This window comes from Macaca nemestrina, chromosome 11, assembly GCF_043159975.1.
Source record: "Macaca nemestrina isolate mMacNem1 chromosome 11, mMacNem.hap1, whole genome shotgun sequence".
NCBI lineage: Eukaryota > Metazoa > Chordata > Mammalia > Primates > Cercopithecidae > Macaca > Macaca nemestrina.
This window is the reverse complement of record NC_092135.1, coordinates 97,656,971-97,679,782: the sequence shown is the minus strand read 5'-3', so window position 1 is coordinate 97,679,782 and position 22,812 is coordinate 97,656,971. Positions and strand designations below refer to the sequence as shown.

The 22,812-nt window shown below is 39.3% G+C and overlaps 2 protein-coding genes and 1 long non-coding RNA gene across 6 annotated transcripts in view; 2 read left to right on the top strand and 1 right to left on the bottom strand.

Annotated features, from left to right (window-relative positions):
- The window catches only part of LOC105468132 (tRNA-yW synthesizing protein 5), a 28,609-nt gene extending 26,826 nt beyond the window's left edge, over positions 1 to 1,783 (top strand). Inside the window, exon 10 of one of the 2 annotated variants that reach the window (XR_011609963.1) lies at positions 1,646 to 1,780. The gene's annotated coding sequence lies outside the window, so the exon portion shown is untranslated. Of the gene's footprint in view, positions 1 to 1,645 lie in introns of both variants that reach the window. The other variant, XM_011718162.3, reaches the window with a different exon arrangement.
- On the bottom strand, positions 717 to 16,192 carry C11H2orf69 (chromosome 11 C2orf69 homolog). Its single transcript, XM_011718160.3, has 2 exons — positions 15,722 to 16,192; positions 717 to 3,224 (listed from the first exon to the last, which is right to left on the bottom strand). The coding sequence occupies exons 1-2, from the start codon at positions 16,055 to 16,057 to the stop codon at positions 2,400 to 2,402; spliced, it is 1,161 nt and encodes a 386-aa protein (XP_011716462.2). The 5' UTR covers positions 16,058 to 16,192; the 3' UTR covers positions 717 to 2,399.
- A 126-nt stretch (positions 16,193 to 16,318) lies between these two features.
- LOC105468130 (uncharacterized) overlaps positions 16,319 to 22,812 on the top strand; it is a 35,043-nt gene continuing 28,549 nt past the window's right edge. The window contains exons 1-2 of one of the 3 annotated variants that reach the window (XR_011609961.1): positions 16,319 to 16,560; positions 18,386 to 18,455. This is a non-coding gene — a long non-coding RNA (uncharacterized lncRNA). Of the gene's footprint in view, positions 16,651 to 18,385; positions 18,456 to 22,812 lie in introns of all 3 variants that reach the window. The other 2 variants (XR_979304.3, XR_979303.3) reach the window with 2 other exon arrangements.

Sequence of the window (22,812 nt, the reverse complement as noted above, 5' to 3'; positions counted from 1 at the left end):
ATAAAGCACATCCAAACAAACTTCTGTGGATGATCAATTTTAATACAATTATACATTCATGCTGTGGTGGTAACAACTTTCACATTATTTGTAGGACTACTTTTCTCAACTCATGACAAAGGCACAAACCAAAAGTATAAATTAACATTACAATAAGTTTTACATGTGGACAAAGGACCAATCTGAAATATTAAATAGAAAATATCTGAATATGGATCAATTTGAACATATTTTCATTCCAGAAAATATTTTTTCTTTTCAATATTGTCTCATTTTGCTATGATGGCAGTTTTGGGTGCCTGGTGAGTTACTCTTAATATCCATTCAACATGTAACATTTATAATTAAGCATTCACATACTGGATAGACAAAGAACCCAGATTTTTAAATACGTCTGATTTTTTAAAAATTATTTTATTTTTAAATGAATTCTGCTAAATGTCTTACTTTTCCATTTCAGTTAATCATGTGAAAATAAATGCTTTTTCTTCCCCTTATAGAATTCAGTAACTCAGCTACTTTACTTTAGATACGTGTGAATATAACCAAGGATTATTAAACAAATAGAAAAAAAGCCATCCAATCATAGTGCTTAAAGGCAATGTAATATGTAAAATGTTAAAATCAGGCTGATTTATTTCCTTCATGGGAATTTTTGGTCTCAAAAGAAACGGGAGGTATTTAAAGAAACTGAAGCAACATACTACTACTTTGTCTTTAAAAAAAAAAAAAACCATTTAGCGATGCTGTTCTGCAGTTTATAAAATTAAGTGTTAAAACACCAAAAAGATGTTATTTTTAAGCATTTGTTAAGAATCCTTTCTCATGAGTCTCTGAATATTTGGAATGTATTTATAGAGTTATTAAAATATAATTCTGGGAGGAAACCAAGAAATTAACATTTTTATTCTATATGGCTTTATAAATCTAGGTCTTCTGGGTCATTAAGGTATTAAGCTTCAGTGTCTTTTTTTTTTTTTTAGTCCTAAAGCAGCATGTTACTTCCCTGCTATTTCATGACCTGCAAAAGCTAATTATTAATAAACAACAAACTGCTCACCTTTTATTGTAATCACCCAATTACAATGTCAATGTTGGTTGACATTCATTAGATCTGGGTTTCTCAAAGTGTATTTATCTAGGTCAAGAAAAACGGGCAGAAGGAAACTTCACCCAAATTATGTAGCAGTGTTAAGCAAATTCAGTTTTTAAGCCAAAATTAAATCATTTGTGTCTTCAAACTTTCCCTTGTAACTTTTCTTATAGCAGTGTAATTTTGCATTTTGGCCAAAGAGAGCTATTTTCTTTTGGCAGACAAAATCATGCTTCTGGAGAAACACTGACTTAGATCTATGGAATCTGTTTCCTTTTTAATAGAGCTCTAACAAATAGAGCTTTATATATTTATTTTATCCAAGTTGATCCTTTCAAAAAGACTGATTAATGAAAAATTTGAAATTTGCTCTGTAGTACATTTTTATCCAATATACATAAATATGCTCATTTAAAGCAATTTTCCAAAACAACTGGTTTTTGGCCAAGATTCAAGAAACCCCAGAATGTCTTATCCAAAATAATAAAAAACTGACAATTAAAAATTAAACAATAGTGCTTAAGTGTAATTTTGTTTCATTTTGTTTTACAGATGAAGTCTCACTATGTTGCCCAGGTTGAAGTGCAATATCTAGTCTCAAACACAATCATGGTGAACCACAGCCTGGGCTCAAGCAATCCTCCTGCCTTAGCCTCCTGAGTAGCTGGAACTGAAGGCACACACCACCACACCTGGCTATGTTTTTAAAAACCACCTTTACACTACTGTACACTTTTGGACATCTGGAAACAAATATATGTTGACTCTTATGAGAAAAGTACTTGGTGACACATTAAAGAATGAGTCAAGGAGTTTACAAAAACACAAGAGGCAGAGTACAGTTATTCCAAAATGAGAGAAAACAGCATCGTACCTTTGCTTTTGTTTGAAGAGAAATGAAAATATTTCCACTTAAAATAGCTAGTTACTGCTAAAATGTCACCAAATTAGTTTAAAACATTACTCAGAAAAGCAGTTATTTCCAACAGTAACAATTTTAGTTACCTTTTATAAGAACTACGTTGTAACTTTCATTTTTAAGGGTCTTATATCTCCTCAGGATTATTACAAACCACCTTGTTAGATTTCAAATTAACTAATTCTAACTCAATCCAAATTAATAACTGCTCACATTCACAAGCAAAAAATACTATTGCACATTACACTCACATTTTAGGAATGTGTGCTTCCCCCCATACCCCAAAACTGACAATGCAGGTATGAATTACATCCCATAATCTGAATTTATAGCACTCAAAGTGCTTATGTTCTTCCAGTGAACAAGTTCATTAATATACCTGTAATCTCAAAATACTTCATGAACCCTGAAGTGATTCTCTATGGAAGGAGCTTCCTTTGTAAAATGAATTTGGCTAGTCACCTGCATACCAAAATCCCCAAGTATCTGAACAAATTTCTTGTGCTCCTTTCCAATCCAAGATCTCATTGGATCACGTACTTGGTAAGGTGTTACATGAGTGTGAACGATAATCCCTGTTTGTGCAAATTCTTTCAAGACTTCTGGATAAGTAACCCAAGTATTGCTTCCTCCAGAATGACCACCATCCAGCCAATACATTGTTCTTATGCTTTTGATAAAAGCATCTATGTTCTTGTCTTTCTTGGCTTCTTTCAATTCAAAAAGCAACTGATTCAAAACAACACAACCTTTACTGAATCCAATCAAAGTAAAAGATGCATCATTTAGTGATGGTGGATAAAAACTCATGGCAGATTCATCAGACTTTTCACAGGTCCTCACTTTTTCCCCCTGGCAACCATTCGTAGTATGAGAAGAACTGGATCTACAGTTAGATGCTATGGAGTCCTTATTCCAAACATTCAAACTTTTCTTTGATAAACTATTCTGACTTAAATTAAAAGCATTAACTAATAACATATAAAGGTGCTTAAAAGCTCCAAAGTCAGTATTGTGTTCTGGGGCACCAAACATGTTACTTTTCACAAAATTGTCATAGCAGCTGAATTTGTGCAAATGCATTCGGGAACATTTTATCACCCAAATGTAACTATTGGGGAACCGGTGGGCTAAAATGGTAGCAACATTTTCTAGACTCCAGTTTTCCCATTGATAATTCTCAGGATGACGAGTCATAATTTCATGGTAATTCTGAAAGGTAAGAAAGATGAAATAAGTATTAAATACATATTTACATAAAATGATTTCCACAAAACAGTTTCCATTTTTATTGTGGAGAAAGGATGTTACAATGACCTATGGTTAATATACACTAGAAATGAAAACTATAAATTTGTCATTACTTTCTAGTAATAAGATTTTTGAACCAATTACTTCTTCAGTGTAAGCCTGAAATCTATCAAGAGACAAGGAAATAAGATATACCTACATGGAACAGTAAAAAGTTTTTAAAAATTTAATTTTGAAGAGTTATAGATAATGTTTAACAAATTTTATTTTAGTATATACATATAATCAATTTTCCTAACACATCAACTGAAAATATAAATTTGGTTCACTAGATAGACTTTCTGACCAACACAGAATCTTAAAATATTTCCCTAAGTTGCCATTCTATACCCCTCCCTCTTTGGATTTCTCTAGCAACCTGAACAGTACATTCAATTTCAAATTTAGTATTATACACAAAGCTGCAATAAACATTATAGAAAACTCTTTGTACACATCTGTGATTATATCCTTAAATTCCTAGATATGGAAAAACTAGGTCAAAGAATATTTGTAATTTAAGTCTGGATTTCTATTCTTGCCTATTTATATCCTTTGCCCCTCATTCCCCACTTTTTGTGTGAGACAGGATCTCGCTCTGTCATCCAGGCTGGAGTGCAGTGGCATGATTATGGCTCACTGCAGCCTTGACCTACCGGGCTCAAGCAATCCTCCCTCCTCAGCCTCCCGAGTAGCTGGGACCACAGGTGCATATCATCGCATGTAGCTAACGTTTTTATTCTTTGTAGAGAGAAGATCTCACTTTGTTGCACAGGCTAGTCTCAAACTCCTGGACTAAACCATCCTCCTACCTCATTCTCCCAAAGTATTGGTATTATAGGCATGAGCCACCATACCCAGCCTCCTTTGTCCTTTTGTATTTACACCTTATTTATAAGCATTCTATATATACTAACCATAACTTTTTGTTTAGGTCCTAGGATGTACATATAAACTGTTTTAATTTTATTCATACTGACTTTTTTTTTGGGGGGGAGATTCATTCAAATTTACTCATTTGTTCTATAAAATTTACTGGATACCTACCAGTTGGGCAGGGAACAAAAGAGACTAAACCCTTGTTCACATGGAGCTCACATTCTACTGCAGAGATACACACAACAAACAACTCCACAAGTAAATAGAGCAGCACTGTCCAACAGAAATAAAACATGAGCCACATTTAAAATTTTCAAGCGCCAGATTTTAAAAAGTAAAAAGTTAACAGGTGAAACTAATTTTAATTTCTTTCTTGAGCTAAATATATACAAAATATCACAATCTCAACATGTTACCAATATTAAAAATTACTGGAGGATCTTAACATTCTTTTTTCCTTCCTAAGTGCTTGAAATCCAGTGTGTATTCATACTTATAGTACATCTCAATTTGGATGCTAAATTTTCATCAGAAATACTTGATCTGAATTTGAATCTCATAAAATTTACAGCTGAAAAAGTAAACTCACATACCCAACTTGTTCCAAATATACTTAAAAGTTTTCCATGAAATGAACTGGGTATCCGTTTTTTAATATACATTTAAATTAACTGAAATTAAATACAGTTAAAAATTTCATTCCTCTATTAAATTTAGTTCCTCAAGTGGACTAACAACATTTTAAGTAGTCAACAGCCACAAGTGATTAGTGGCTACCATATTGGACAGTTCAAAACATATTAGACTTATAGCTTGGAAACATTTCAAAAATATATATATATATATTAGATGGTAGTAAGTACAACGGAACATAATAAGTAAAGCAGGAGAAAAGGAAGACAAGGTTTTGGAGAAGGTAGAAAATTATTAGTTAACACAGAATGGTCAGGAAAGGCTTCTCCATAAAGTGATAGTTTGAAAGGACCTGAAGGAACTCAGAGAGTGAACCACGTGGGTATTTCAGGCAGAAGGAACTACAACTGCAAAAGGCCCTGAGGTGGGAGCTTGCTGAACATAACCCAGACACAGCAATGAGGTCAGTGTGGCTCCAGAGGAGTCAACAGTATCAAACGTGATCACAAAGGAGGGCAGAGAGATTGTTTAGGGAAGAGGAGAGGTGCTGACCAGGCTTTATAAGACACCACAAAGATTTTGCCTTTTGCTCTGAAAGGATCTGGAGCCAAGGGCTGATATAATACATGCTTTGAAAAGATTACTCTGGCTCCTAATAATGAAGGGGCAATAGCTGATGCAAGGAGACCATTAAAAGGTTACTGAAATAAAATCCTGATAAGAGAAGGCAGCTTGAACCAGAGTAGTAGAAGTGGTCAGGTCCTGAATTTATTTTGGAGGTAGTGTCAACAGGATTTGCAGATGGACTGGATATAGAGGGTGAGAGAAAAATAAGATAAATGATGTGAGTTTTCCTAATTTCTAATGGTCATACACAGTATCTATCAGTTTTAAATACACTCTCCTTTTGACCTAGTAATTCGAGAAATTTATCTCATTGATATACTTACATATATGCATAAATAAATATGTATAAGGATATTTATCTCTGCTTCAAAAGAATGAGGCAGCTCTAGGAGTACTCCTACTCCTATGGGTTGTAAAATAAGGGCTAAAAAATCCAGTACACTATGCAACCATTTGTATTTTTAAAAAAAGCCTGAGGCTGGGGGCGGTGGTTCACGCCTATAATACCAGCACTTTGGGAGGCAGAGGCAGGCAAACCGCTTGAGTTTGAGACCAGCGTGAGCAACATGTGAAATCCTGTCTCTATTACAAAAAAAAAAAAATACAAAAATTGGCAGGGTGTGGTGGTGTGCCCCTGTAGTCCCATATATATATATATGTGTGTGTGTATATATATCTAACAGTAGCAGCCTTGGAGAAGGGAAGGGAAATGGGCAACTGGAGGGAATGGGGTGAAAGAATTACTTTTCAATGTAAAACCTTAAATAATCTGAACTTTTAGCAATATGCACATTTTCTCTATTTAAAAATTAAAACTAGTAAATACTACAAAAATTCAGTCTATATACAAAGGTATAGGTAAGATAGAAAAATCATCCATATAACCACCAATTAAAAATAATCATTATTAAAATTCTGATGTCTAGCAGTCCAGTTTTCTCTAGCATACACATATTCAAGTACGTATACAAGGGAGCATTCTTCTCCCCCACCAAGCAATAAGCTTATACATAGTTTTCACTTAAAAATATATTACAGGCATGGTTCCATATCAATATAGACTGGCATCATAATTTTTAAACATCTAAGGTTAATACTAATTTACACTTTCACTGGAATCATAAGAGTGCTTATTTTCCCACATCTTTACCCATCCTTAATGCTAATGGCTATTAGCATCAATTTTTAAAAATCCTTGCTACTATGATAAAATGATTTAATTTGCATGTTTTGATTTAATTTGCATGTTTTGATTTACTTTTGATTTAATTTGCATGTTTTGATTCCCAATCAGGTTAAACATTGTTAACTGGCAGTTTTCATTTTTCTTTTGTTAATTTTCTGTTCATGTCCTATGATAATTTTCCCACTATGATGTTCAATTCCTTCCTAAGTTATATTTCACTAATATTAGTAGTTTGAGCCATATATGTTAAAAATACTAATTCCCAGGCCAGGTGCAGTGGCTCATGCCTGTAATCCCAGCACTCTGGGAGGCCAAGGCGGGCAGATCACGAGGTCAGGAGATGGAGACCATCCTAGCCAACATGGTGAAACCCTATCTCTACTAAAAATACAAAAATTAATCAGGCATGGTGGCACGTGCCTGTAGTCACAGCTACTCGGCAGGCTGAGGCAGAAGAATCACTTGAACCCGGGAGGTGGAGGTTGCAATGAGCCAAGACTGCGCCATTGTACTCCATCCTGGGTGACAGAGCAAGACTCCGTCTGAAAAAAAAAAAAAATGCGAATTCCTAGAAGGCCATCATTTGACCTTTTATGGATTCTGCTATTGCTTTCTGCACAATTATTTTATAATTAATGATACATACAATTATCATGAAATTATAGGCAGTTACATCTGGAAGGGCTCATTTAAATCCTTTTTATAGTTAAGGAACCTGAGGTCCTAGAAACTACAGTTATTTATATATTTATTTAGTTAATGAGCCAAAACGAACCTAGATTTTATGACTCTCAGTTTTGTCCCTACCACATAGAAGGTGCTCTAAATCTAGAAACGTGATATTTTCCTTGCTCAGCCCCGGGTTCCACAGTTAGAGGAAGTAGAATGCTTATTCTAAGGAACTGTATGCAGTAAAATGTAAAGATGGAATCATTACTGTGTGTCAAAGCCCAGATCTGAGAACAATGGAAACACACTTTTATATTCTAAAAAGAGGCACCAGACACCCCTATACAAGTTACAAAAAGGTAGCCCAAACTGGTTCTGCAACCAAGGCTGTTACCCATGGCCAATCTACAGAAAAGGTTAAAGACTAAGGAAAGAGAGAGATTTCTTTCAAGAGAGTTTTTATCCTAGTTGGGAATGCAATGCACTATCCCCATAAGAGGTAAGGGGTGAAAGGCCATGCTTCTCATCCCCAGTGAGGCAGGCCACAAGAGAATCTCTTGAGAGTTTAAAGAATGCTTACTACTCCACAGTTAGATGCTTGCTGACCTGCAAAAACTCAGAGAGCCACTCCAAACTGTTATTGAAGTAAGGAACAAAGGATTTTTAGGAAATCTTGGCATGTGTCTCCAAGAGTTTGTAGACAAATCATAGATTCAAACTAAGTGTTCTGCCCTTAGAGCAGAGCAAACTTCTGCTATGGTTTGAATGTGTCCACCAAAGTTCATGTTTTGGAAACTTAATCCCCAAAGCAACTATGATTAGAGGTGGGACCTTTAAGAGGTGATTAGGTCACAAGGGCTCTACTCTCATGAACGGATTAATGGTTCTTGATAAAAGGATGAATTTGGCCTCTCCTTCCCCTCCCCCACTCCCTAGTGCTCTCTTGCCCTTCTGCCTTCCACCATGAGATGACAGGGCAAGAAGGCCCTCACCAGATGCAGGCCCCTCCCAACCTCCAGAATCATGAGCTAAATAAATTTCTGTTTATTATAAACATAAAGGGCACATCTGAGGTAAGCAGGCTAGAATGACCAGAACAGGGTCCAGCCTAAGAGAGCTGCCTGATAAAGTACAGGAAGCTCCAAGGTACATGACCAGGACATACTACTTAGGGCATGATCATCTATAGATTCTAACCTTTAGGAAAGCAAAATTTTTAAAGAGTTAAAACTGGAATTGACTCAAATGTTTATGAGCTGCTGAATGGATAAACAAATTATATATCCATACATAGAATACTACTCTGTAAATAAAAGGAACAGACTACTGGCTGGGCACAATGGCTCATGCCTGCAATTCCAGCACTTTGGGAGGCCAAGGCAGGAGGATCACTTAACCCCTGGAGTTTGAGACCAGCCTAGGCAACATAATGAGATCCTCGTTTCTACAAAAAATTTTATAAATTAGCCAGGTGTGATGGTGCATGCCTGTAGTCCCAGCTACTTGGGAGGCTAAGGTAGGACGATCGCTTGAGCCTGGGAGGTTGAGGCTGCAGTGAGCCATGATCACGCCACTGCATTTCAGCCGAGGTGACAGAGCGAGACCCTGTCTCAAAAAAACAAAAAAAAGAAAAATGAAAAAAACTATGGATACAGGTAACGAGATGGATGAATTTCAAAAGTATTAAACAGTGACACAAGTCACACACAAAAGACTACATACCATATGACAAATTAACAAAATTCTAGAAAAAACAAAAACTATAGTGAAAGAAAGCAGATTAGTGGTTGGGAAAAGAAAACTGACCATAACAAAATTCTAGAAAAAGCACAAACTATAGTGAAAGAAAGCAGGTTAGTGGTTGGAAAAAGAAAACTGACCATAAAGGAGCACAGAGGTACTTTTTAGGAGAATGGAGATACTCTACAACATGAGTATGGTGGTTATATAATTCTAACACTTGTCAAAATTCACAAAATTGTACTCTTACTTAAAATACAAGGGCTGGGTGCAGTGGCTCATACCCGTAATCCCAGCACTTTGGGAGGCCCAGGTGGGCAGATCACTTGAGGTCAGGAGTTTGAGACCAGCCTGACCAACATGGTGATATCCCATCTCTACTAAAAATACAAAAATTAATCAGGCATGGTGGCACATGCCTGTAATCCCAGCTACTCAGGTGGCTGAGGCACAAGAATTGCTTGAACCTGGGAGATGGAGGTTGCAGTGAACCGAGACTGCACCACTGCACTTCAGCCTGGGCAACAGAGCAAGACTCCGTCTGAAAATATAATGATAATAAATAAATAAAAATAAAATAAAGGGGATACATATAATTATATACCCAAGGCTTTAAAAAGATAACTCAAAATGGAAAGCACCTACTTTAAAAAAATCTTGATCTCCCTTCAGAATCATTATTGCCAGATGAGAAAAACATAGATACCTAGAGAAATACAAAATACTATGGATATGAGGTTTGGTTGTGTCCCCACCAAAATCTCATCTTGAATTGTAGTTCCCATAATCCCCACATGGGAGGGACCCAAAGGAAGACAATTGAATCATGGGGGCAGTTACCCTCATGCTGTTCTGGTGACAGTGAGTTCTTACGAGATGGTTTTATAAGGGGCTCATCCCTCTCTTTGCTCTCATTCTCTTTCCTACCACCATATGAAGAAGGGCATGTTTGCTTCCCCTTCCACCATGACTGTACGTTTTCAGAGGCATCCCCAGCCCTGTGGAACTGTGAGACAATTAAACCTCTGCTTTATAAATTACATAGTCTTGGTTATGTCTTTATCAGCAGCATGAGAATAGACTAATATAGTAAATTGGTACTGCAGATTGTGGGGTGCTGCTATAAGGATACCTGAAAATGTGGAAGCGACTTTGGAGCTGGGTAACAGGCAGAGGATGGAACAGTCTGTAGGGCTCAGAAGAGAACAGGAAAATGTGGGAAAGTTTGGAACTTCCTAGAGACTTGTTGAATGGCTTTTGACCAAAATGCTGATAGTGATTTGTCTAGGCTGAAGTGCTCTCACACAGAGATAATAAACTTCTAGGAACTGAAGCCAAGGTCACTCTTGTTATGGTTTAGCAAAGAGACTGGCAGCATTCTGCCCCTGCCCCAGAGATCTGTGGAACTTTGACCTTGGGAGGGATGGTTTGAAATTGGAACTTATATTTAAAAGGGAAGCAGCACATAAAAGTTTGGAAAATTTGCTGCCTGACGATGCTATAAAAAAGAAAAATCCATTTTCTGAGGAGAATTTCAAGCAGACTGCAGACACTTGCATAAGTAACGAGGAGCCAAATGTTCATCACCAAGACAAGGGGAAAAATGTCTCCAGGGCATGTCACAGATCTTCAGGGCAGCTCCTCCCATCACAGGCCCAGAGGCCTAAGAGAAAAAAATGGTTTCGTAGGCTGGGCCCAGGCCCTTGCTGCTTTGTGCAGTCTTGAAACTTCATGCCCTGTGTCCCAGTCGTGGCTAAAAGAGGCCAACATATAGCTCAGGCTGTTGCTTCAGAGTATGCAAGCTCAAGTCTTGGTGGCTTACATGTGATGTTGGCCCTGTGGGTGCACAAAAGTCAGGAACTGAGGTTGGGGAACCTCTGCTTAGATTTCAGAGGATGTATGAAAACACCTGGATGTCCAGGCAGAAGTCTGCTGCTAGGGCAGTATGGAAAAGAAATGTGGGGCTCTACATTTCCTCACTGGGGCACTGCCTAGTGGAGCTGAGAAAAGGGCCACCGTCATCCAGACCCCAGAATAGTAGATAAACCAACAGCTCGCACTGTGTGCCTGGAAAAGCTGCAGACACTCAATACCAGCCATGAAGGCAGCCTGGAGGGGGGCTGTACCCTGCAAAGCCACAGGGGTGGAGCTGCCCATGGCCATGGGAGCCCAGCTCTTACATCAGTGTGACCTAGATATGAGACATGGAGTTAAAGGAGATCATTTTGAGACTTTAAGGTTTAATGACTGTTCTATTGGATTTCGGACTTGCATGGGGCCTGTAGCCCCTTTGTTTTGGTCCATTTCTCCCATCTGGAATGGCTGTATTTACCCAATGCCTGTATCCCCATTGTATCTAGGAAGTAACTAACTTGCTTTTGATTTTATGGGCTCATAGGTGGAAGCGACTTGCCTTGTCTCAGATGAAACTTTGGACTTAGACTTTTGAGTTAATGCTAGAATGAGTTAAGACTTTGGGGAACTGTTGGAAGGGCATGGTTATGTTTTGAAATGTAAGGACATGAGATTTGTGAGGGGCTAGGAGTGGAATGATATGGTTTGGCTGTGTCCCCATCCAAATCTCATCTTAATAGTAGTTCCCATAATCCCCATGTGTTGTGAGAGGGACCCAGTGAGAGGTAACTGAATCACGGGGGAGGTTACCCTCATGCTGTTCTCATAATACTGAGAGAGTTCTCATGAGATAGTTTTATAAGGGGCTTCCCCCACTTTGGTCTCATTCTTCTCCTTCCTCCTGCCATGTGAAGAAGGACTCATTTGCTTCCCCTTCTGCCATGATTGTAAGTTTCCTGAGGCCTCCCAGCCCTGTGGAACTGATTCAATTAAACCTCTTTCCTTTATAAATTACCCAGCTTCAGGTATGTCTTTATTAGCAGCGTGAGAATGGACTAATATATATGGCCTTAGCTTTCTTGTAATTCAAATGATAAAGGACAAGTATAGAATTTTTAAAAAGGACATACAACAAAACATGACTGCAAAAGGAACATGAAGAAGTTAATAGGAATTAGGAGGACTTAAAATCATATGAAAAACCAGTTCCAATTAACACCAAATAATGAAACAGTATCAAGACAGGCGAAGCTTCAGGCCAGGTGTGGTGGCTCACGCCTATGATCCCAGCACTTTGGGAGGCTGAGATGGGAGGATCACCTGAGGTCAGGAGTTTGAGACCAGCCTGGTCAACATGGTAAAACCCCATCTCTACTAAAAATAAAAAAATTAAAAATTAAAAAAAATTAGCCAGGCATGGTGGCACGCACCTGTAGTCCCAGCTACTCAGGAGGCTAAGGCAGGAGAATCACTTGAGCCTGGGAGGTGGAGGATGCAGTAAGCCAAGATCATGCCATTGCACTCCAGCCTGGGCAACAGAGCAAGACTCCATCTCAAGGAAAAAAAAAAAAAAGATAGGGAAAGCTTCTAATACTATCTTATAAAATTCTGTTTAGCCCTAATCTGTTCAATATTTATTCAAATTAAGAATAAAGCTATAACAAGAATGCTCAGCCAGGTGTGGTGGCTCATGCTTGTAATCCCGACACTTTAAAAGGCTGAGGCGGGAGGATCACTTGAACACAGGAGTGGGCAACACAGTGAGACCCTGTCTCTGTAAAAAATAGTAATAAAAGAAAATAAATAAATAAAATAGAATGTCTATAGGCATTCTAAAAGGATCAACACAATAAAAAGATGGGCTGTATTTAACAGCGAAAATTTCATCAGGATAAATATTAGGCTCAAAAGAATCAAGTACAAAAATACAGATGAGGAAATCAGCCTAATAGCATTTTATATAATAGCCAACACATTTCAAGTACTTCATGCATTGTTCAAAGCAACTCACAAATACTCATTTATACAACATGTCATCTACTGCACACCTACCACATGCCGCTGTTAAGCATCACAGATTATATCAGTGAACAGACATGAGCTTATTTATATTTTAGTGGCAGAAGGCAAACAAAACTCAAAACGAAAAGTAACTAGTATAGTAAATGCAATGGGTAAAAATAAAAAAGAAAAGTTTATAGGAAGCCTATACTATGATTATTACACAGAATGGTCAGAAAAGGTCTCAGAGAGGCAGAGTCTTGAGCAGACCCAGAAGAGGTGAGGTAATAAACCTACAAGTCATCTACTTGGAAGGCTGCTGCAGGCAGTATGCACAACACTTTTTAGGTATAGTGTGCCTGACATGTTTGAGCAACACCAAGAAAGCCAGAGAGGCTGGAGAAAAGTAAACAGAAAAAGGAGACCAAGTCAGATAGGTAACAGGGTGGGAAAAGATAGAGATAATGAAAAGCCTTGCAGGACAGGACATTAACAGGAAGGACTCTGGCTTTTACTCTGAGTGACATGGGAAGTGATTGCAGTTTTAAGCAGATGTGGAATGATTTGACTTACATTTTTCAATCGCTATTCTGATTAGATACACTGAAAAGGTGAAGCCATTAGATTTGATGATATGAGGTATGAAAGACTTCTAATGGATGACTTCAAGATTTCTATCTTGAGCAACTGAGAAGGTAAAGTTTCCATTAATGACATGAGGAAGACTGCACAGGGGTGAAGATCCAGAGATTTTAGGTTTAGGATATCTATTAAATATCCAAAAGGAAATAATCTTGCATATAACTGGTTGGCCTAAAGTTTAGGGAGTATGTGTAGGCTAGATACACAAACATTGAGGGGTGTCAGTGTACAGGTAGTGAGTAAAGCCATGAGACTGAAGGGAGTGAACACAGACAGAGGAAACGTGGAGGAACAGACGACTAGGATACTCCAATACTTTTTAAAGTCACCAGAGAGACGAGAAGGGACCAGAACTCATTGAGTATTCACATATTTAATCTCCATTGACACCTTATAAATTATTATTCTTATTTTATACTTGAAGTACCTGAAATACAGAGAGATGTAACAATTGTCCAAGGACTTTATACCTAAATATAAAGTTCTAAATCAGGGTTCAAACCCAGGCAATCTGGCCTCAAACTGCATGTAAGACTTTTTAGACCTCCTCTGAAGTCTTGTACTATACATCTTGGCTGGCACACTTTAAAACACTTTAGGAGGTGCTCAATAAATGTTATCATTATCATCATCATTATTTTAGGAATGCATGCAGTAATTGTTTCACAAAATTATTCTGATAGTCAGAAATGTCACATGCTATTTTCCCAATCTGAGCCACAAGGGCACCAAGTCAGTAAGTGACTTTTTTTTCTCTTAAATCTAAGTACTAGTTGTTTTTTTTCTTTATTCTCTCTCTTTTTTTTTTCCAGTTTTTATTAGCAGTCAACTAAACCAGTCAGTTATTTTGAGGGCAAAAGAAAATACTGTGTGAGTGTGTGTGTGTGTGTGTGTGTGTACATATATATCTTAATCATTATTTGACTCGGAGCACAAAGTTTCTAAGTATGTCATTTTAAGGCATCAATTTTGAAAATAAACGATTGTAATTTCATAGTATAAGAAACACATCTAGGCCGGGCGCAGTGGCTCACTCCTGTAATCCCAGCACTTTGGAAGGCCAAGGTGGGCAGATCACCTGAAGCCGGAAGTTTGAGACCAGCCTGGCCAACATGGTGAAACCCCATCTCTACTAAAAATATAAAAATTAGCCCAGTGTGGTGGCACACGCCTGTAATCCCACCTACTTGGGAGGCTGAGGCACGAGAATCACTTGAGCCGGGGAGGCGGAGGTTGCAGTGAGTCGAGACTGCACCATTGCACTCCAGCCTGGGCAACAGAGCGAGACTCCGTCTCAAAAAAACAAAAAAGAGAAACTACACCTAGCTATATTCTAGCTTTACCTGTCTAGAACTTTCTATGATGATGGATTATTTTCTATGATAATGCTATATATCTGTGCTGTCCAATACAGTACACACAAGCCATCTGTAGCTACTGAGCACTTGAAATGCAGCTAACATGACTAACTGGATTTTTAGTTTTATTTAATTTTAATTAATTCAGATAGCTATATATATACGGCTAATGGCTACCATATTAAATAATGCAACTTTAGATTAAGACCCAGTTTTCAGGGCAACATAACCACGGATATTTGCCTGCAGCTATAAAATAATAAACATAACATGCAAATGTACAAAATGAGGTGAGCATCAAAACATTGACACGCTTAATAATCATTATCCCTTTTCTGCCATCCCCACTCTTTTTTAGGGTTACTGGGTGTCGTACCTTCATAATGTTTGATTTTTAATTACTGCCACCGTTTTCTAAACACTACGTGCTAACTTAATTTGAAAGCCATCTCTGTCCCCTGCCCAACACACACACACACACACACACACAGGGTCCTCTGAAAAACCAAATTATAGAATGAATATACAAGATGCGTCTCATTCCCTGTCTCAAATTCCGCCTCCTGGAAGCCTGGACCGACAGCTGGCTCTTTCGAAATCGTAGCCCTCGTCCGACACCTTCCCCATGGGGTTCTATGGACAAAGGGGGCCAGGGGCGTGGAAGCCACGGTTTTGGATTTCGTGGAGTAAGGGAAGAGCCACCCTCAGTGAATGTGTGGGTGTGTTCAGGCAAGGAAAGGAACCAGGCAGCAGCTACGAGGGAAGAATCCAGTGACCGCGTCCGTATACACGAGAGGAGGGAACAGATACCCAAGCAGGCCCCGAGTTACCTGCACATCCCCAGGGAAATAGAGGACGTGATGCTGGCGCGGCGGCTGCGGCTCCTCCTTCGCCGGGTCCCCGGGGAGGTCCTGGCTCTCCAGTCCCTCCCCGCCCGCCGCCAACAGGAGCAATTCGTTGCTGCGCTGCGGATCGGCTCCAGGCACGGTGGACAGCTGCAGGCACTGCCGGCGGCGCACCTCGGCCGAGAGGGAGCATCGCGCGCCGCTGCTGCCGCCCTGGTTCATGGTTCTGGCCTGAGAGCACGACGAGGCGTTTCCGATTCCGAGCTGCGGCAGCAGAAGCAGCAGCGGCGGCGGCGACCGCAGGAGCCTGAACCCCCACATGGGTCGCCGCTGCGAGAGCGGTTCGGAGGTGGAGGGTGGCGGGGGGGTTCCTGAGGGAGGGACTTCAGCAAGCGGCCCAACGGTCGGCGGCCGCGGCCCGGCCGGGAGCCGGCGCTGAGGCGACGACGTCAGAGGCCGACGACCGCGCGCAGCGTGCGTAAGGAAAGGAAGGGAGGGGTGGGCGCGAAATCGGACTTGGGATCCGGGAGAAGACGGTGGGCGTGGCTTGAGGAAGGGCGTTTGTGATTGGTGGGTTCTGCCGCGGCCGGGAAGTTCGAACAGAAGTCTGGGGACGAGTCGGCGAAGAGCAGAGTTGAACTGAGTACTCCCGGCTAGAGCAAGCGGCAGTTGCAGCGCATGCGCAGCAGCAAGGGCGGCCGCAGGTCGCCCTTCAATAATACGAAACGTATAGACTTTTGAGTATACCAAGCTCCCTGTTTCTGTGGGTTCACCTGAGATTTATCTGGTCTTTCGGGCCTTAAAAGGGAGACAGTCCCAAAGATGTGAGTAATTCTCACCTATCGAGGATTCCGTTGGAAGTCTACATGCCCTGAAGGAAGGGAATCTCTTTCCTCATACCCTGAGTTTCCTGAGTACGATTATTATAGATATACGAAGATCTCTATGCTCATGGGGAATTTGCGGTTAGATATGAAGCTAATTCATCTCTGCTTGGTAGCGGGGAACAGGGCACATGGTCTAGGACAGGAAAAAACGGGGCGAGGCACTACGCATTACTTGGTGTTTGCAACCGATGAGATTTGCTACTTGGAGGTTTTCAAAAACTAAACAGTGTAGGAAAGTCATGTGTGTCCAGCAACTATCTGTGTCCAGTTGAGTAGGAATAAGATTTGGGGAAATGTATGCTTAGGCCTGTAATCCCAGCGCTGTGGGAGGCCAGGCGGAGGATCACTTGAGTCCAGCAGTTTGAAACCAGGCTGGGCAACATAGGGAGGCCTTGTCTCTACTAAATTTTTTTTTTTTTTTAAATTAGCCGGGCGTGGTGGTGCATGCCTATAGTCCAAACTACTGGGAGGGCTGAGGTGGGAGATTGGATCGCTTGAGCCCAGGAGTTGTATGCTGCGATGAGCTGTGATCTCACCACTGCACTCCAGCCTGGGCAACAGAAGCAGACCCTGTCTCAAAAAATAAACCAAAAACAAACAAAACAGGGAAATGTGTGCATGCGAGGATGAGATGCAAGTACTTGTGAGGCAAAGCACTGTAAAGAGAATATTAATGAAAATTACAAAAACTACAGCCAACATTTGTTGAAGGTTTACTATAGGCCAGAAATCTAAGCACTTTGTATATAATTGTTCGGAGTTTATATATGTGTATTTAAGCACACATACTGTTTTCTTTGGTCTACATATGCAAATATTAACAAATGGCTTGGAGTAGACATAAATGAGCAAATGATAAAATATGTTTTTTTATATATAGACTTAGTGATATATATACAGATTTATATATATTTATATAGATATATAGATATATATAGATTTAGTATGCTAACCTACTCTGGTCTAAATAATTGCATTCCATCTGACATCAAAATATTGTTATCAATCAAAAATTAATTACTAAGGAGATCTGCTGCTTTCTAAAATAACTGGTTAAAAACAAGTAGAGGTTAATTATACAATAATTAGTATATAATGACATTTAGGCAACCTGACTTCACTCTGTTTTGCCAATTGCATACATGTTACTTTCCATTGTTAGATAGAGAATTGCTGAAATGTTATCTAAAAGTCCAAACATGTACATGAATTGCAAAAGCAGCTTTTGATTTGTGGTCTTGTTTTTAGCTTGACCTTTTAATGAAATCTATTTTTATTTTTATTTTTATTTTTTTGAGACAAGGTCTTGCTTTGTCGCCCAGGCTGCAGTGCAGTGGCACAATCTCGGCTCACTGCAATCTCCACCCTGCAGATTCAAGTGATTCTCCTGCCTCAGCCTCCCTCGCAGCTGAGATCACAGGCGTGTGCCACCACACCCAGCTAATTTGTGTATTTTTTTAGTAGAGACAGGGTTTCTCCACATTGACCATGCTGGTCGCAAACTCCTGACTTCAGGTGATCTACCCACCTTGGCCTCCCAAAGTACTGGGATTACAGGCAGGAGCCACCATGCCCTGCCTTAATGAAATCTATTCTTATTGAAGAGGATGGAGAATGTGTTTTAGAAGGAAAATTGTAGCAAATATTAAATACTACAGAGTTGTCTCAGTATTGCTAAAATAATTAAGGTCTTTAAGAAATGCCAGTAAGGATTTAAAGAGTAAAGAAACAGACTAAAGTTAGCACAAATGTTTCCCTACAGTCAAGGGATTTGTACAGCCCTATAGGAGACACCTCCAGAGAAAGTAACAGCTCTCAATTGATTCACTGAGGTATGTATGTCATTTATGGCAAGTCATTGCCACTGCAATTCCTTCTCACAGATCCCCTTGATATTACTGTAATATCTATTTTCTGTCTCCATCCCTTCTGTCTTCTTCTAGGAGACCAATTTTGTAAATCACTACTTTTCTAACAACACTGGCACAGATGGCCCAGCATTCTCCCTTTTCTCAGAGCTGGTTTTCCATCCCAGAAAGAGGTCCCAGAAAGTTAGTCTAATCAGTTGTGTGAGTTTTCTCTTCTCTAACTGGTAAGGGTTCTGCACAGGGATTAGATTAATGCTAATAGTGTCCAAAAGGCTATAGCTCGCCTCTGGACTCTTGAGAGTTCTCAAGGGATCCTGCTGAGCTCTCCCTTTTTAATGCTATTCAATATAATAGAAAAGTTGCAAAATTAGAAGGAATCTGAGAAAGACTAATTTACAATGGAAAGGACAGCATTAAAAGGCACAAACTCCAATATCTACAGGGGCCAGGTCTATATTATAAATAGTAAAATTGGCCACAAGTAAACAATGGGGAATGTAAACCCTGGCAAACTAGAGAGATGTCATATTTGAAGAAGGCAGTCACTATTCACTGCTAGCCAGTTGTAAAATGAAGGCAACATTTTGCTAAACCTTCAAACTTGTTAAGAGATTTCTCGACACAAATCAGATACAGATTTTTATGTTTCATTTGCCAACTTGTAAATGTTGACAACTAATTAAATTTGCTTGCAAAACACTGTATTAAATGCACATATAGACCATATTTGGCCTATGGGCCACAAATGTACAACTTCTCTACTAAAAGGTGAAATGACTGGATACAGAAAGGCAGGAGATCGGGGGAAGAAAAAGACAAGACAGAAAAAACCGGGCATAGTGGCTCACACCTGTAATCTCAGCACTTTGGGAGGCTGAGGCAGGCGGATCACTTGAGGTCAGGAGTTTGAGACCAGCCTGGTGAACATGGTGAAACCCCATCTCTACTAAACAAACAAAAATTAGCTGGACATGGTGGTGGGCACCTGTAATCCCAGCTACTCAGGAGGCTGAGGCAGGAGAATCACTTGAACCTGGGAGGCGGAGGTTGCAGTGAGCCAAAATTGCTCCACTGCACTCCATCCTGGGCAACACAGTGAGAGTCTGTCTTAAAAAAATAAAATAAAATAAAATAAAATAAAAGGGCAAAACCCCTTAAATGTGACTTTCTGTGAGCAATTGAGAGGGAAAAGAATGTGGAAATGATTTTAAGAAGTTCTGTGAGATTTTAATTGGATCACATTTGATGTTCTTTAAGAGATTTAAAAAGTTTTACTTTTAAAAAATTATTCTTGGTTTTGAACAGGTATTTTTTTGTGTTTTAATAAGCTTCTTTGCCAAAACTGGGCCTTGAGAGGAACAGGCTTCATATGAGGTGTGCCACTCTAGCATATAATTTGGGTCCCAAAATGCTCAATAAAATAAAAATTAGAGAATGGAGCATTTGGGGATTTGAAAGCTTATTCTTTGGCTAGTTTCACCAGCTAAGCAACACCATGTACACTGTTCCTGTGGTATATAATTTATTAGAGACCTACTTCCTCAAAATGCAAATCACTGCATATCAAGAAGGCTTTGGCTAAAGTCATGAAGATTTACTCCTATTTTTTTCTTCTAAAAATTTTATAGTTTTAGCTCATATATTTAGTTCTACACCCCCTTTTGAGTTTTGAATGCTTCGAAGAAGGGGTCCAACTTCATTTTGTGTGTGTGTGTGTGTGTGTGTGTGTGTCTATGCAGTTGGCCCTGTACCACTTGTTAAAAGGCTTTTTTTTCCCCCATTGAATTATCTTGGCACCTTTGTTGAAAAACATTTGACCGTAAATTTAAGGTCTATTTCTAGACTCTCAATCCTATTTTACTGTTTTACATGCCTATCCTCATACCAATATGCACTGTCTTGATTATTGTAGCTCTGTAGTAAGTACTGAAATGGGGAAATGTGAGCCCTCCAACTTTGATCATTTTTTTCAAGATTGTTTTGGCTATTCTGGGTTCCTTGCATTTCCATATACATCTTAGGGTCAGCTTAAACATTTTTGCAAAAGAGGCAGTTGGAATTCTGATCTCATATTCTCATATATGGCACCAAAAGCACAAGAGTAAAAAAAAAGGGGGGGCATATCAGACTTTTATCTAATTAGAAAAAGTTTAGTGCTTCAAAGGATACCAATAGAAAATGAAAAGACAACCCACAGAATGAGAGAAATTATTTGGATATAACATATTGGTTGTGTTAGTCCATTTTATATTGCTCTAAAGGAATACCAGAAATTGGGTAATTTATTTAAAAAAACGGAGCAGGTTTATTTGACTCACAGTTCCGCAGGCTATAAAAGAAGCATGGCACCATCATCTGCTTCTGGTGAGGCCTCAGGAAGATTTTACCCGTGGCAGAAGAGAAAAGGAGCTGGCATGTCACATGTCAAGAGAGGTAGCAAGAGAGAAGGGAGGAGATCCTAGGCTCTTTTTAACAACCACATCTCATGTGAGCCTACAACCACTCATTACCATAGGGAAGGCACCAAGCCATTGGCTAGAGATTTGCCCCCATGACCCAAACACCTTCCATTAGATCCTGCCTCCAGCATTGGGGATCACATCTCAACATGAGATTCAGAGGGGACAAACCTCCAAACTATACCATTGGTTAAAGGATTTATATCCAAAACATAAAATCCATTCTTACTACTCAGTAATAAAGAGAAAACCCAATTTTTTAAATGGGTAAAGGATCTGAATAGACATTTCACAGAAGATATACAAATAAACAATAAGCACATGAGAAGATGCTCAATACCATTAGCCACTAGGGAAATGCAAATCAAAACCCTAAGAGATACCACATTATATCCACCAGGATGGTCACAGTAAAAAGACAGATAATAAAAAATGTCAACAAAAAGTTGGGTATTCATGCATTGCTCATAAGAATGGTGTAGTGGCTTTAGAAAACAGTTTGATAGTTTTCAAAATGTTAAATATAGATTTATCATGTGACCCAGCAATTCTACTCTTTGGTATATATTCAACAGAAATGAAAATATATAACCACACAGCAACTTGTTCACAGATGTTTATAGCAGTACTATTTGTAATAGCCAAAAAGTAAAAACAACACAAATGTGTATTAACTGATAAATGAATTAAAAATGTCATATATTCATACAATATATTGATTTATTGAATAATAAAATATTAATCAATAATAACAAAAAGGAATTAGCCTGGGCACAGTGGCTTATTCCTGTAATACCAACACTTTGGGAGGCTGAGGCAGGAGAATTGCTTGAGCCCAGGAGTTCAAGACCAGCCTGGGCAACATAGTGAGACACTGCCTCTATTTTTTTTAAGTAATTAAATACTGATCTAAGCTACAACATGAATGAATTATGAAAACATGCTAAGTGAAGGAAGCTAGTCACAAAAGACTACATATTATGAGTCCATTTTTATTAGTGCTCTAAAAATTGAGTATCTATAGATTCAGAAGTTACATTAGTGATTACATAGGGCTGGCGAGAAGAGGAACTAATTAAAACCTGGTCACCAAGTCCACTTAAGGGGAGGAGAATTACCTTCCACCTTTTGAAAAGGCTCTACCTCTTGAGGGGAGGAGTATCCAAACTCTTGTAGACATATTTTAAAACAACCATACCCAAGCTCACGCTAGACCCATCAGAATTCAGAGAACTTTGAACTTAAGCACAAGGTGAATAAAAAATAAGGTACAGCCGAGTGCGGTGGCTCATGCCTGTAATCCCAGCACTTTGGGAGGCCGAGGCGGGTGGATCACAAGGTCAGGAGTTCAAGACCAGCCTGACCAACATGGTGAAACCCCATCTCTACTAAAAATACAAACAAAAATTAACCGGGTATGGTGGCACGCTCCTGTAATCCCAGCTACTTGGGAGGCTGAGGCAGGAGAATCGCTTGGAGGCAGGAGAATCGCTTGAACCCAGGAGGCAGAGGTTGCTCTGAGCCGAGATCGTGCCGTTGCACTCTAGTCTGGGTGATGAGAGAGACTCTGTAGGAAGAAAGAAAGAAAGAGAGAAAGAAAGAGAGGGAAGGAGGGAAGGAGGGAGGGAGGGGAAAGAAAGAAAGAAAGAAGGCTTAGCTAAGACTAGATTATTGTCAAGTCCAACAGAGCTTAAAGGTTAAAAAAATGATTATATGAGACTAAAACATAACCTTTATCTTGAAAAACCTGGGGAGCCACTGAAGAATTTTAAATAGGGAAACTCATGATCAGGTCTGCACTTTAGAAAGATCACTGTTACAGCAGTATGGAGAAGAAATTGAAGGAGGCAGAAATGCAGTCA